General features: G+C 32.4%; 1 protein-coding gene across 9 annotated transcripts in view; it reads right to left on the reverse strand.

The window, feature by feature from the left end:
* LOC107443002 (exportin-T) overlaps positions 1-15,889 on the reverse strand; it is a 116,636-nt gene that overhangs the window by 75,499 nt on the left and 25,248 nt on the right. For all 9 annotated transcript variants that reach the window (XR_011636312.2, XM_087152600.1, XM_016056725.4 and 6 more), the window contains exons 5-6: positions 14,320-14,389; positions 10,373-10,591 (exon numbers count right to left, since the gene is read on the reverse strand). Coding sequence is in view for 8 of the 9 variants with exons in the window: in XM_087152600.1 (XP_087008726.1) it covers positions 10,373-10,591; positions 14,320-14,389 (289 nt within the window). In the remaining variant the exon portion in view is untranslated. The remainder of the gene's footprint in view (positions 1-10,372; positions 10,592-14,319; positions 14,390-15,889) is intronic.

Raw genomic sequence — 15,889 nt, forward strand, 5'->3', positions numbered from 1 at the left:
GCATTACCTAAAGATATAGACAATATCCAGTTACACCTATTTTCAGATGCTTCCATCAAAGCTTACGGAATGGTTGCCTATCTAAGAGTAAAGCTAAACGATGGAAACATCATTACTAGTTTTGTTGCCTCTAAAGGACGAGTTGCGCCGTTAAAGATGCTCTCTTTACCTAGATTAGAACTTATGGGAGCACTTTTATCTGCTAGACTGAGTGAAAAAATCATAGAAGGTTTGGAATTTCCAGTTGAGCAAATTTTTTGGACTGATTCGTCTATTACGTACTTTTGGATAAGAGGTTCACCAGATAGGTTTAAAATTTTCATAAAGAACAGAATTCAGGAAATTCACAAACACAGTAATCCTTCAGAATGGTTTCACTGTCCAGGAACGGATAATCCAGCTGATTTAATATCACGTGGACTTTCGGTTTCAGAATTAGAAAACAGCGACTTTTGGTGGCAGGGTCCACTGTGGCTGAAAGAAGATGAATCGTCGTGGCCAAAATCTTTAGAAACACACAAAGAACTTATTGCAAATCCAGAGACACTAGAAATTCGGAAAGTTTTAACTTTAAACACAAACGTCGCAGAGAGAAACGAAAACATCAACAATTTCCTTAATCGATACTCCTCTTTCACTAGGTTGGTTAGAATTACAGCTTATTGCTTAAGATTTCTTAAAAACTGTAAAGATACAAATAGAAAAAGGGATAATTTAAGTACATTCGAGCTACAAAATGCTACACAGGTGTTAGTAAAATGTGTGCAATCTATAGAGTTTAGCTCTGAGATTAAATGCCTAAAAAACAAACAGCCAATTCCTCAAAATAGCAAAATCATATCATTGAATGTGTTTATGGACGACAATGGACTTATGAGAGTTGGTGGTCGCTTGAAATTCTCCGAGTTAACAGAATCACAAAAATATCAAATGCTTTTACCGAAATCTCATCATCTTACACAATTAATCATCGAACACTTTCATAACAAATCATTACACTCGGGAGTTCAGACAACACTTTATTTGATTAGACAATTTTACTGGATACCTTCTGGACAAGATAGAGTCCGAAGATTCATACATAAATGCTTGACTTGTTTCAAGACTAAGACACAAACTATTAATCAAAAGATGGGTAACTTGCCCAAAGATCGGATTGTACCATCACGACCCTTTGATAAAGTTGGTTTAGACTTTGCTGGTCCCATATTAACAAAACCTAATTTGAAGAGATCTAAGGTTGTAATTAAATCTTACATCGCTATATTTATTTGCTTCAGTACTAAGGCTACTCACTTCGAGGTTGTCTCAGACTTGACAACAGATGTTTTTTTAGCTTGTTTGAGAAGATTCATTTCGAGACGTTCAAAACCGTCGATTATTTGGAGTGATAACTTCATTTTGGAGTGATTTGGAGAGACTAACTTCAAAGGTGCAAGAAATGTTTTGAACTCAATGCTTGAACTTTGCCAGTCAAACTCTGTGAAGAACTTTAGTGCTGAAGAGGGAATTCAGTGGCATTTCACACCGACTGCGTCTCCTAACCGCCTGCGTCTGTGGGAAGCTAATATTAAATCCATGAAGAGAATACTCTTGAAAGTCACAAAATCTAACTTACTAAATTTTGAAGAACTAACTACGCTCGTTGTGCAGATAGAAAGTATTCTCAACTCACGCCCACTTTCGCCCATGTCATCAGACCCTAACGATCTGCAGCCGTTGACACAAGGACACTTTCTAGTTGGAGCTCCGATTATGTCATTTCCTGAACATCATACTGCTCTAGATTCTTTTTCTCTTTCTTCTAGGTGGAGCCTGATTCAACGTCTGAAAGACAGCGTTTGGAATAGATGGAGCCATGAATACCTGAGTCAACTACAAACACGTTCGAAATGGACTTGACAACAAGAAAATCTGAAAGTTGATCAACTAGTCCTTCTTAAAGATCCTAGTAAGACAGCAATGCAGTGGAATCTGGCTAGAATTGTGAAAACTTATCCTGGAGAAGACAATCTTGTCAGAGTGGTTGACGTCAAAACAACTAGAGGAACTTTTCGCCGAGCCGTCTCTAACATACTTCCACTACCGGATGATGTTGGACTAACATCCAACGGGGGCGGGATGTTCCCGTCAAGTAACAATTTTCTTCTTACGTAGAAGTAACGACGCGCATGCGCACTGCCAAAAACAAAAAAAGAACTGAATATTAATATTCATTCGATGTTTAGAATTTCATGTAGCTGTTGAGCTTTAAAAATGTAATCTCTTTTCTTTTCTCTTATTAAATACTTAAAATATTCTTAGATTGGACTGTTGAATTAGAATTGCGTTGATTTCCTCTTAATCGAATTTTTAGAATTACTTTGATCACTTCCTGATGGAATTTCTACAATCAGATTTTATAGATGAACCACCGTTAGCAAGTATGTTCTGCCTCTTTTTCCAGCGGTGGAACCATCCTTCTGTGGCTACGAAGTTTCCTTTACCCAATTTTGCAGCTAAATCTTCAGCTTTTTGGCGCAAAATTGGACCATTAACACGAGCGTCCCTCTCACGAACGTTTGTGAACCAGAGTTTTAATGTAGATTCAACCTCTTTGTCTTTTCAATCTCGATTTCTTTTACAATTCAGATTTCCGTTCAAAGTGCACTTTTTTTTCGATATCCTTTAGATTTTTTAAAATTTTGCACAAAAGCGGCTGCGAAACTTTCAATTGAACAGCAGCATTCCTTTGGCTCATTTTCGGCAATTTATCGGAACGATTTAAAATGTCAACCTTTTCTTTCACAGTAAGATCTCTCCGTTTCCTTTCCATTATAAAACAAAAATCAGGTTACAAACCGTATGGACTATGGTAAAGTGAAAATTTATGCTGATCTTTTTCTACATGCGTCTTTTAAGCACTTAGATGAGGCAGTTCCACTACCCCCCCCCCCAATTTTATTGTTTGACCAATAGCGACTGGCTAAGCGACCTGCCAAGATCAAGTGGCATACCTGAAACAATGTTCTCTTTTGAAGGTCACCCCTTACCCCCTTCCCATAGTGGCTGGGACATATCATCTGTCACATTGTTTAGTTCTTCTAAAAAGGGGCTCGTGACAAACATTTACTCGTTACTGGCTGGTCTTCTTTTCTCTTTATTTAGGATTTCCGGGAATTTGAAATCGCACGGTGCTACGGAATTTTACAATGCTTGATCGAAAATGGCAAAATATCCCCCCCCCTCATAATAACACGTGTTTAAAAGATAATATACGAGCCCTGTTTGGACTTTTGGTAAGTTTCAGGAAACACTTCACAAAACACAAAAAAAGTTTTCCTTCTTGTTTTTATTGATTTCAGGAAAATAAATTTACCTATAAACTGATAACAATAAACGGACATTTGATTACAATAAACGGACATTTGATTACAATAAACGATGATTTTTCAATGTATTTTGATATAAGCGGACGGGACTAAGCGATTTTGATAACATTAAACATTTGATAACATTAACCGTGATCACATTAAGAGGCGTCTCACTGTAGTATCGAATCAAAAACTTCATTTAAAAAACATCGTCAAATAAACGAGTTACAATTAAAGAAAGAAAACCATTTCTTAATCTATCAATTTATTTAGTTCTATTTAAAATGTGCGGCCAAATTAAAACTGCATTGTGAAAAAAAGTGAAAAAATATTGCGAAGAACACATGTTGTATCTTCAAATAAATTTTATTTTTCAATACTTTTGAGGTACTACAAGCATACAGCTATAAATAAATTTAATACTAATTCATAAAGTAAAAGTTTCGCATTTAAATTTACCGATATAATTACATCATTCGTAATGCTTGGACATGTTACAGAATCGACGTCATCGATTATCGCAGCACTTGTGATAGTGTCGGAAAAAAAACTCATATTGTTCAGTTAATGAGTAAAAAATTTAGAAAAAATTCTAAGTGTATGAAAAAGTTTCTTATTCAAATTAGCTTATTTTGTATCAATTAGGATGAACAGTCAAACAAAATAAAAAGTAAGGAAAGAAACAAATAAAAAAAACGTTTAATTGCATTAAGTGTGCTTCATCTACAAATAAATTGTATGCTTAATTCAACCTTTATAAGGAGCAGTCATACCTTTGCACCAGTGGAGGACTAAGGCTAAAGCGGTGCCTTAGCAACATTGTAACTCCGGGCCTATTTTTCAGTCATGACACATACTTTGCGTTTGCTAGTTTGGATTTAAAGCATATAATAAGTAATTCTATTTAATTATCGGATTCCAAGATAAAAAAGGAACAAAATAATATACATGTACAAAAATTAAATAAACATAATTTATAAAAACAAACAATATTTAAACAAATATACCCAGATTGATTAGTTATATTGTCTTTTTTCTCACTTTCAATTCTGCAAACTCGTCAATTAGTTAGTCGTAATTAATAGAGTTATATAATAGCTCTTTTTCTACATAAAGTAATGATAAACTATTTATTTTTTGTTGGCCTAATGTGGATCTTAAAAATTTTTTTTCTTTTGGCCATTACTGAGAATGATCTTTCACCGCTTGCATTGCTTATTGGAAGGGTTAAACAAATTCTCAGAATTATATTTAAATTAGGGAATGTTGCAATAATATTATTTTCCTGAATAAGTGACCACATGGATACAGGCGAAATAATACTTACAAAAGTCTTAAATTGTAATACTTCATTTTTCAGTTCTGCTAGGTTTAAATCTTGCTCATAACATTTTAATTCCCCTATTGAAGAGTTACTAACATCACTATCATGAAAAAAAAATTTTGAATTTATTGTTAATAGTTTTATATTCTTCGGATATTTTAATGTTGCTAATTAAAGAATCTCATACAACAACAATATAAACTTTACAATGTTCCTTGCCGAGTGAATCGTACGTCATGTTCTGGAATTTCATCATGAAATAGTTTTCGTATTTTCTGCTGTTTTATATCATTATAGTATATGCAATATCTTTAACTTTTTCTAAATTGTCAAAATCATCTCTAACAGTTTGTATGAAATCTATAAATGAATCATATTTTAAAACTGCTGTATTTAAGGATTCATTTTTTTTTTGAAGAGTCTTGTTTGAAGCATCTCTAAAATCTTTACCCATAGAGTAAGTAACAGTACATACTCAAATGTATCAAACTTTTTTTATGTAAATCGGCAGCTTCGGATCTTGTTAATAGTTTTCCATCTCTGTTTGAGGACGTATACAATGTTTAATTTCTTCATTATTTTCCTTTAAGGATTTCACAGATTGGAACGAGCAGACCACATGGTGTCAAAAATGGTTTTATACTCTTACAAAATTTTTGTAATGCATTCCACTTATGTGTAGAACTAGAAAAAAATACGTACAATTCCTGAACGATATTGAAAAAAGTGGTAATTTCCATGCAACTTTCGGCAGCAACGTTTCCAATTAAATTTAATGAATGATTTGCTCAAGGTATAAAATGGGCAGAAAAAATATGTTGTTTTATTCTGGATAGGAGTCCCTTTTATTTAACTGACATATTAAACGCATAACTCTGCCCCGATAGTTAGTGATGTCAAAATCTATATTATTTAAAAATTCTAAAATAACTTTCTCAAAGTTTTCACCAGTATGAGAAAATATAGGTAGAAATCCCAAAAAAATCTTTCTTTTATACCACTTGGAAGAACATAGCAAATAATGACGGTCAACTGATCTACGTGAGATATATCAGGTGTTGAATCAATAATTAGGGAGTAAAATTTGGCTTCCTATATTTCATTTACTATTGTGAGTTGCAAATCTTTCGATATAATTGAAATAAATTCATCACATATTGTAGACGACAAATAGTTTATAGTACCGGTGCCGCAGCTTGCAGATTTTTTCATGTGTTCCGGCATAAATGTATAGAACTCGGATAAATATTCCGAAGCAACTATATAATTACCATCATTTTCATCTATATAATTCCCATTATTATTTGTTTCCTTGGAAAAATAATTATAGACGTAAGAGTAGAATAAGTTGTTGGTTTCAGTATAAGTCAACCAATCTCTTTTAACTTTTTCCCCGCTATTAATTGTTCTGAAGAAGGAGGCAATAGTTAATTTTCTGGTGATTTGTTCTGATCCTTTGTTGCATCGATTTCATCATTACTTTGAGATGATTTTAAATTTATATTTTCTCCTTTTATTTCATCTTCACAAATCATTCATCATAAATCAAAGGTTCGGCATAATTTTGATAAGTTTCAGCAATAATTATAAATATCACGTTTTTCTGTTAAATAATAATAAAAAAAAATTATAAAAATTCTGAACTTAAAAATCTAATTTTCGGGCCCGAAAAATTACGGGCCCTAGGCGCGTGCCTAGGCTTTAGTCTGCCCCTGCTTTGCTCACACTTGTATAAGTGTAATAAACAAATTAATAAAAAAAATCACCTGCTGAAACAAATTTTAATCAAAACGAGAAAGTGCTAAGCGATATTTTAAAGAGTAAAAAAAAAATAATAATAAATAAAGACGGATCTGTTGATACTCCTGGCAGCGTGCCAACAAAGAATGAGAAAATCTTCCCCAAAAAATATCAAAGATAAATAAAAAAAATTTAAAAAAAGAAATATAAATTATGGTTTGCCAATATAAATTTTTAAAATAACTTGTAATGAATCATAACTTGAAATTTATTATCCTAAGAATTGTGTCATTGTAAAAAAAAAAGTTTATTTTAAAATTAATATTTTTTTTTTCTTTTTTGTATAAAAAAGCTTTTTTATTTCATAATTAATTGTCTAAGTCCCTCCACTTTTGAAATGGAAAGTAAAAATTTCTTTCTTCCTTCATAAGAATAAAGCTGAGCAAAGGGGGGTGGAGGGCTCCAGAAGATACTACATGAGAATGTATCACTTTTTTCAATGATCTAGTCTGACCCCTAAAATTGTCTTCAGGCTTTGTAAACGAGATTTCTTCCTTTAAAAAATTCTTTCCAAGAAAACACTTGGCAGGCCTACTGACCGTCACCATTGCAGTATGGTTTCTTAAAATAAGCAATACAGTGCCACTTTATAATCAGCCACTTTATAAAATCAAATCGGCAAGAACCGAATCATTACAATATTAATACATGTTAAAAACATCCTTTAATAAAATGAATGCTGCCGCTTTTTAAAATCAAAATTTTGACTACATAATAAATCAAAAGTGCAATATTTCAGCTTTTTATGTTCTTATTTATAATTTTTTATTTTTTCAAAGTTTAAAGATTTTTTTAGAAGAAGCAACAGTTACTCACAAACCTGTGAAACAGGTGTGGTTACCACTTTCCTGCGATATACATAGTGTAAGAGTTAAGGAAAAATGTATGCGGCGAGTTCATAGAAATCAATTTATCAATGTTACTTCCTTGACTTGAATGAAGTTTGGAGAAACCTACCTCACTCAACAGGGTATCGAATTCTTATCTTACTTTTTATTGAATGAACCATAGAAGGGAGAGAAGTTTCTTTTGTTATCTATCCTAACAGAGAACATGAATAGAGTTCCAAAAACTGACTGTGCGCATGTTCCATATTATTTAAGATGTTTGAGTAAATTATAGTTAGAGTTAGAGCACATATCATTTTAAGTTCGTTTGGTGTTAAATTTTATCAGCATGCCAAAAAGGAAGGATTTGAGTCTTAAAGATAAATTCGAAGTGTTGCAAAACTATGATAAGCTTCCTAAACGTAGTCAACATGAAGCTTCAATGGAGATGGAGATGGGGCTGATAACTGTTTCGAAGAAATGCTCAGCAATGAAGAAAATTAAATGGACAAGAATTTTTCACGTTACGTAGCTATTGACGATAACCTGCAAACATCAGGAGAAAAATCTGATTCTGAAATTGCTACAGACATCAAAAATTGCAAAGTTATTTCCAATCAAGAAATGGAGGAATCAGACTCAGAAGATGAAATTAACTCATCAGTGCCATCTTCAATGGAAGTCAGAAAAGCACTCAATGTATTGCGGCAAGCTTTAGAACAAAGAGGAGGAATATCGAAAACTATAAAAACTGCTATAAACTCTCAAATGATGTTGAAAAGTTAATTTTAAATACTGCAACTCAAGCAACCATTGATCAGTTTTTTGCATAACTTTTGTAAATTTAATCTTATGTAGGGTTTTACTTTATTAAAATAATTAAATTAGTTAAAATAAAGCATTAATGTTGTCATTATTTCAGCTTTTAAAGTGTGTGCATTTAAAATTTATCGTAAAAATGTGATTTTTTTTTCTTCAAACGTTGAATTGCCTCTTAATAAAATTAGCTGCTTAATAAAATCAAAAGAGCATAAAACGAAAGTGATTTTAATAACCAGCGGGCACTGTACGTCCATTTCTACGAAAAATAAATTTTTCTAAAAGGAGAAAATAGGAACCCACACAGCTGCAGGGAGCATTCCCTGACAGGAGGAACTTCTTGGAAGATCTCTTATTTAAATTACTAACTTCAAAAGGAAATAGTAAAGAGGGGGGAGGGAGAGCATTTCGGATTTTCATTTACCCATAGCTATTGAGCTAGACGGAAGACAAGTTGATTTCAAGAAAAGTATCACTAAGTAGGGGGACAGAACAAAATAATTATTTCTTGCAGGAAGGTAGTATCGTTTTGGAGGGGACACACAAAGGCGCATTTTATTATATTAGGGCGGGATAAAAGGAGTAAAGGGCAACAGGGCGGAAATTTCTCATCAAAAGGGCATACGGGGCGGTGCGCCCCCCAAACCCCGCCTGGAATGAACCCTGATAAGAATAATTATAAAAATTATAATTCTTATATATTCTTATAAGAATTATAATTTTTATATATTCTTATAATTACAAGAATTATAGAAATAATAATTAGAAAAAAATGCGTTGGCAGAAAATGTACAATGGAAACCTCCTATACATGTAAAAAATGTGTTGAGAAGTGAATTAAAAATTCTTATTTTTTGTGTTTGTAATACATAAAAATTGTGAATATACAATTTTGTTTAATTATAATAAAGTATTTTTTTCAGTTTATTTCCTTCCTAACATCCATATTTCACACATTCAATGAAGAAACAAAGTCCAGTTATTTGATAGGCTATTTTAGAAATAAGTATTATATTAAGTGTTGGTATGTTTAATTTTATAATAGTGTTAATTTTAACAAGACGTTCAGAGAAATCCCGTGAGGTCACCATAAGTTGATAATACATGTACTAGTTTGTAAATTGAATGTCGAGAAACAACACTTTCCGTCCGGTAGAAAAACCAATCCCGATTCCTGAAAGTGTATTCAGGGCCGGATTAAGCGTACGCGGGGCTATTCAAATTTTTGGGGCCCTCAGATTTTATTTATTCAAATATAAAAGTATTTCATTTCATTTAAGAAAGCATATTTAAAATAAATAATAAATTAAATTTTGCTTTATTTTGTTACATTAGAACCAAAAAATAATCATAACATTTTGAAAAAATTTTAAAAAACATTGTTTTTCTTAATTTTTTTACATTTATTTTCAAAAAATCCATTTCAAGGGGGCCGCTAATCATTGGGGGCCATGGCCTAGTCTGGCCTAATTGGTAATCCAGCCCTGTGTGTATTGATGTAAAGAGACTAAGTGTGACTGCAGACAACAACAAAAAATACTTCTCAAATCTGTCAGATTGATTACGAGGTAGAAGCTTAGATTCACATTTTTTGTTTTTATTGAGAATGAAATCCCATATTTGAAATCAATTGAATGAAACGAAAGATTGATTTACGAGGGGGGGATAGTGGTAAGAAAATACATCAATATGGTTTACAATGTAAAGTAAAAAGATTTTTAACTAGAATACTACACATATGGCCAAAATAGTTACTTTTCACCACTTTTGTATTTCATTTTATGGGTGATTTATTTAAATAATGTGTCGGGGGGAGTTTGGAACCATTAGTTAAAATTGTTTGCAAAACGGATATAGTGAAGTTATAGAGAACTGAAAGTCCCTTGAAGGTAACTGTATTAAAATCCTATGCCAAGTATTTCGACTGATAAGGGACGATAAAATAGACATACTTAATGTTACAATTTGTACCTTGCCGGCCGAGTGGTTAGACTGCGGGTTCGAATCCCGCTCTGGGCATGGATGTTTCTCTCTCGGTGTTGTCTTCTGTTGTGTGAATGTGTCCCACCCTATGAACGGGTTTGTAGCAGTATGGCGTGGGTAACGTTGCTCGCCTCAGTGACTTTGGTTCACAGGTGCCCACTGGGTAACGCTAAATGAGTAACAATTCCGGCATCTTCTATGGCGAAGAACGAAAAGTTCAGAGCCTGCCGTTATTTTAAAAAAAAAAAAAAAAAAACAATTTGTACCTTTTGAGTGCGGGGTATTTCTCTATCTGCAATTTCAGAGTTGATGTCTAACAAGATGCGGAGATAAATATCTATAGCAGTCATTCCAAGATTTAGCATGCCTAATATATCATCAAAAAATAATGGCCAGCGAGTTGGATAATCAGCTAGAAACACAATACAAATAATCTGAGCAGCTTTATTCAGAATGAGGCCTGAGTCCGGCTGTGGTGATGAGCACTGAAATGAATTATTTCATTAATATTTATGAATCCACTTCAAGCAATTATAATTTAAATTTAATTTTTAAAATAATTATTTATTTATTTAAATAAACCAATTTTTAATTCATATTCTTAAGATTTTATTTTATAATCGTTGTTGAACAGCCAACCCAATTTTCGAGTTTACAACTACCGATGCTCCGTAGCCATGGGTGCAAGTTGGAAAAAAGGCCAAGACTGAAAATTTTTTGACTGAAATGCCTAACATATACAATACCCCCTCGACATATGCAAACTATCTAAGAAAGCTTTACCATAATACATCAAGTTTAAATACTGTACAAAAAATATTTATTTATCTGTCTTTTGATAAAATAACAACAGGACATAAGAAAGTAGACCAATAACGTAGAACTAAAAAATATTTTTAGGGACAGAAAAAAAATTTCCGATTTCCGTCATCGAGTCAGTCTTGTTTCCGTCTTACTTCCGTCCGCGGACATTTTCGAAAGACGGAAATCCGTCCTGGGGATGGAAGACTTGCACCCATGTCCGTAGTCTGTCATTTTGAATCCTATCCAGAAGACAAGAGAACTCCTCGATTGAGTAGTGACCTAAATTTACCTTCGTGGAGGACTTTTCGATAGAACTAACCCGCATTTGGGTCACATGGAAGAAAATCATGAAAACCTCCCACGGTTAGCCTAGCAACAAGGGGACTCTAACCCATGATCCATCTACCACTGAGGATATTTTACATCATCATTGTGGTTGGTGCAAGTAGGATGTGGAATTCATATTGACCTGCTATCTTTGGGACTGGAACCTGGTTCACCTCATTGGAAGGCAAACGCTCTAGATACTAAAATTGCAATTTATTTATATACATATATATATTTAAGGATGTACAGCCTGTGGCCTGTAGACCACATGCAACCCTGGTATGACCTGCAAAAGCTTTTGAACACAATGAATTTGTTTATGTTGTTTTTTTTTTTAATAAAAAATTGTTGAAAACTTTGAATCACATATTTGTGTCAATGCACTCTCAATTTTCAGAAATTCTAGTGTATGATTTTTTTAAAGAGAAAACTAATATTTTTAATACGATATTACAACACACGAAATTGAGTGACTACTTTTCGCTTTATTTTGAAGATTTCCTTGTAACTCTAGGTGACGTTTAATGCTCTTTATTTAAAACATTTATAGCTACTAATTTCCACATGGGATTTTCAAATCCTGATACACTTATCACATTACAACTCGTGAGATTTTATCGTATATCATCTTTTTTATTTCTAAAAGCAGGTATTGCTAAGCTTTTCCATGTGATTTTGATAATCCTGCATTTTTACAATATTATGAAGACACTCGATCAAATCTCACATTCAAATAATCAATTTATGACGCATTTTTTTTTTTTTTTTGCCAATTTCTGTTAGATAAATAAGAGCGAAAAGGGATTTTTCTAATTTGATCGATTGAAATATAAAATAAAGTAAAGATCTTCTTCAGCCCTGCATATGATGACCTAATGTTCACATACCTTCAACTTACGCCGGCGACGTCACGGTCTACCAGTGCTCATTTTCATTTGCTGTTGGTCATTCATGCGTGGATCATGATGTCATGCATTGTACAAGAGTACTTAAACTTCTGTTGAAATCGATTATTTCGCATTTCTGTTACTTTGTGAAAGTGCGATATGTTTGCCTTTTTAAGTTCAATATGCTTTTAAAATAAATCCTTTACTATGATTACTTCATTTTTGGTTGGTTATGAGTACTGAAATAGTTCCTTTTCATTGGCAGAAATGAGAAGTGTTATGATATTGCTATTTTATTTTGAATTATTTTGAATCTATATTATATAAAACGAAAGAAAAGATATTATGAAAAATAATATAAGATATAATATATAAGATATAAGAAAGATAAAAATATATAAGAGATATAATTAAGAAAAATATGTGAACTGTTTGGAATTTCAAATTAATATTGAAATGCACAGGTTTAGAATTTTCTACAGTGAAAAGTTTTCGGAACTTCAGTGTTCAAAAAAGTATACAAAAGCTAGACGTTAAGAACGTATCCAATGAGCGAGTAAAGCGAGCATCGGACTGCGAAGCAATCCGAAATGAACTGCGAAAGCAGTTCCGAGGGTTGGCGAGCGCCAGCTAGCAGGGGGCGAAGCCTCCTAGTATATATATATTGCGAAAAGTGATAACTCAAATTTGAAATTCACGCATCATAATATCGTACTAAAAATAGGGTTTTTTAAAATTAAGAGGAGTTTTTTAACAAAAACCGTTGAAAAGGCTATGGAGAAACAAAATAAACTTACAATGGAATCTGAGCAAATTGAATGCATTAAGAAGTGATGACTCAAATTTTCAACATATTTTACTTTATAAAAAACAGTATCTTAGACAGGAAAATGCAATATAGTAGTTTCCTTCAGACAAAATATTGTGACACATACTGTTAAAGAGGGAATATTTTAAAGTCAAAACATTAAATAAATTGTATTTTCACAAAAAATGGCATTTACTGCTGCATTTAATACACATAACAGGAGAAGAAATTAAGGAAATTTAGTCACTGGTTTAAACAGTGGGGTAGTTTTAATGTATGTTCGAGGGTAGTTATCCCCTTTTGATACACATGTTACCGTTAAAGTGTACAATTCAGGTATTTCATAGGATAACTAGGTATTTTTCGAAGTAACTAGACAAGTCAGTTAGAGTAAGAAAATTTTCATACTTTTCCTAGTTATTACAGTAGTTATTTTAAGAAAAAAATAATTAAAAATAAACCTTAATCTCTGAAAAATACATCCCTACTGTGGATAATTAATTGATGAATAATAAGGAAAAGCAGATTTATTATTGCTCATGATTAACGACTATGACAAAAAGCACACACGTCACTACAAAGTAGCTATAAGCAGTTCAAAACAGACTGGTTTGAAGTGCTTTCGAGTTTTATACTTTAATAGATCAAGTTATTCTATAGAATACTTACTTAAATAGTATAATTCAATAATTTTATATATTTTAATTGATTTGTATGAGCCCTGATGGCTCAGGGGATACAACTTCCTGCTAAACGTTGAACACGGTTCAATGATGTGAACCGGGTTCAAATAACACCAATGGCTGGTCGATACGAATCCACATCTCAATGGATCCCTTTGCCATTAGACTAACCGTGGAAGGTTCTCGTGATCTTTCTCTCCATGCAATGCAAATGCGGGTTAGTTCCATCAAAAAATCCTTCACGAAGGCAAAATTTCTCCCAATACTTGATCCAGGAGTTCCCCTGTCTTCTGGATTGGGTTCAAAATTACAAGGCTACGCAGTTGAACATTAGAAGTCATAAACCCAAAAATTGGGTCGGCTGTTCAACAACAGTAATAAAATTAAAATAAAAATTGATTTGTCCAATTAGTTCCATGAATCATCTAGTTATTCTATGAAACAACGTATTTCACATTTTACTTTAACGGTAACATACATATATATATATATATATATATATATATATTTACTATTTAAATTACAAAAAGTGAATAGTGAAAACTTTTTTATGTCTGCATCCTCCATGCCATACAATAGATCATTGATTCAGTAATGTAGAATGTCGGAGGGGGTTTTGTCCCCCTTAACTACGCCACTGGATTTAAAGGATCAGTAAATGAACTAAATATTTATCTTTCTTTTTTTACAAATTTAAATGATACCTGTAGCTGAATCCAATGCTTCAGAAACTCTCTTATGATTTGCTGTTGTCCTGTCTCTGCATAAGAATATCTGAAAGAAAAGAAGTATCCTGTTTTTAACTTTATTCCAAGGCAGGATGCGTTGTCAGAATTTTCAACAAAAAGTAAGCACCTTTTAAGTACTTTTTAAGAAACTCAAAGAATATTTTTAAGCACTATATGCATTAACAAAATACAAAATAATTTTGAAAGACTTTACATGATCATGATAAAATAACTAGTTTCTGACAACTCTTTTCTTGATTATATTAGCCAATATAAAAAGATCGAGAGATATTTCGGTTTGATATCAGAGGGTGGAAAATAAGACCTGACAAATTGAGAATATTTTGCATGAGAGTGCAATAATTTCACCGACCCAGCTCAGTATATTTCATCAAACATGTGAAATGATTGGAGCTTTCATACACTATGGACCGACAGTATGCCAAAATGAATTGTGAAAACGTTGAATGTGAAAAGCACGTTTTTGCATAATACGTGGCAAAAATCGACCTGGTAAAGAAAAAAAAAATCGAATTTTTGAAAATAAACACTTTTTAAAGACGCCTACACACCATACAAGGTTTAGAAGGATTAATTCCTGTTATTTTTTTTCAAGATGATGCAAGGGAGAACACTTAATATTTCATTGATAATTTAAACATTAGAAGTTCAGAGAAAAATGAATTCAAGCAAATTTTAAAATGCTTTTCAAAAAAAGGCATTCAAAATAACAAAATGAAAGAGCTTCCCAATAGCATAATCGTTATACAGTCAAACCCTGCTATAGTGAACATGGTTGGTTGTGAACCCCCGAATATAGTGAACGAAATGTTCGTGCCTTGCTATACACATATAATACTATTTTTGTGGATAGAGTGAATCTAAAGAAGAAAGGAAATTGGATACTTTTTTCTGTCTTTGACTGATTGCTTCATTTTTTAGTAATTTTGAAATTACTTAAAATACATGTACCGATTTTTAAAACCATCTATTGAATGGAATGTAGCCGTAAGTATTTTTTCTTTCTTGTTTGCTTCTTCTATCTCGGTTTCCCATTCCTAAATAAAAGCCATCCTTAAATTTTTTGTATGCAAGACGAAGAGTCATAAAAAATAAAAGTTTAAACATTTTTGTAGCAACCTATTATTTTTCAGTCATTTTTGTATTTCTTTTCATGGGTCATTTATTTAAATAATGTGAAGACAAAATGTAGCTGTTCGAAAAAATGAGTTAAAATTGTTTGCAGTACGGATATAGTGAACCAAAATTTCGGTCCCTTGAAGGTTTACTATAATATTGCAATTTGTTTGCATTTTGACATTCAGCAATTGAAACTTCATGGCTAATTCTACCGCTTTTCTCTAAACTTTCAATTTTAAATGAGTGAAAAAGTATTTTAGCATTCTCTTAAAGGAAAAAACAAACATTGACTTTTTCTGGGTTTTGTAACAAAAACCATTTGGGAGGAATCTTTAATTTTGAAAAATTAAGCCAATTTTCTTAAAATCCAATTATAAATTATTCAATTTAGAATTTATTCAATTTA

This window comes from Parasteatoda tepidariorum, chromosome 1 (genome assembly GCF_982258835.1).
Source record: "Parasteatoda tepidariorum strain Cologne lab strain chromosome 1, Ptep-v5.0, whole genome shotgun sequence".
Lineage (NCBI taxonomy): Eukaryota > Metazoa > Arthropoda > Arachnida > Araneae > Theridiidae > Parasteatoda > Parasteatoda tepidariorum.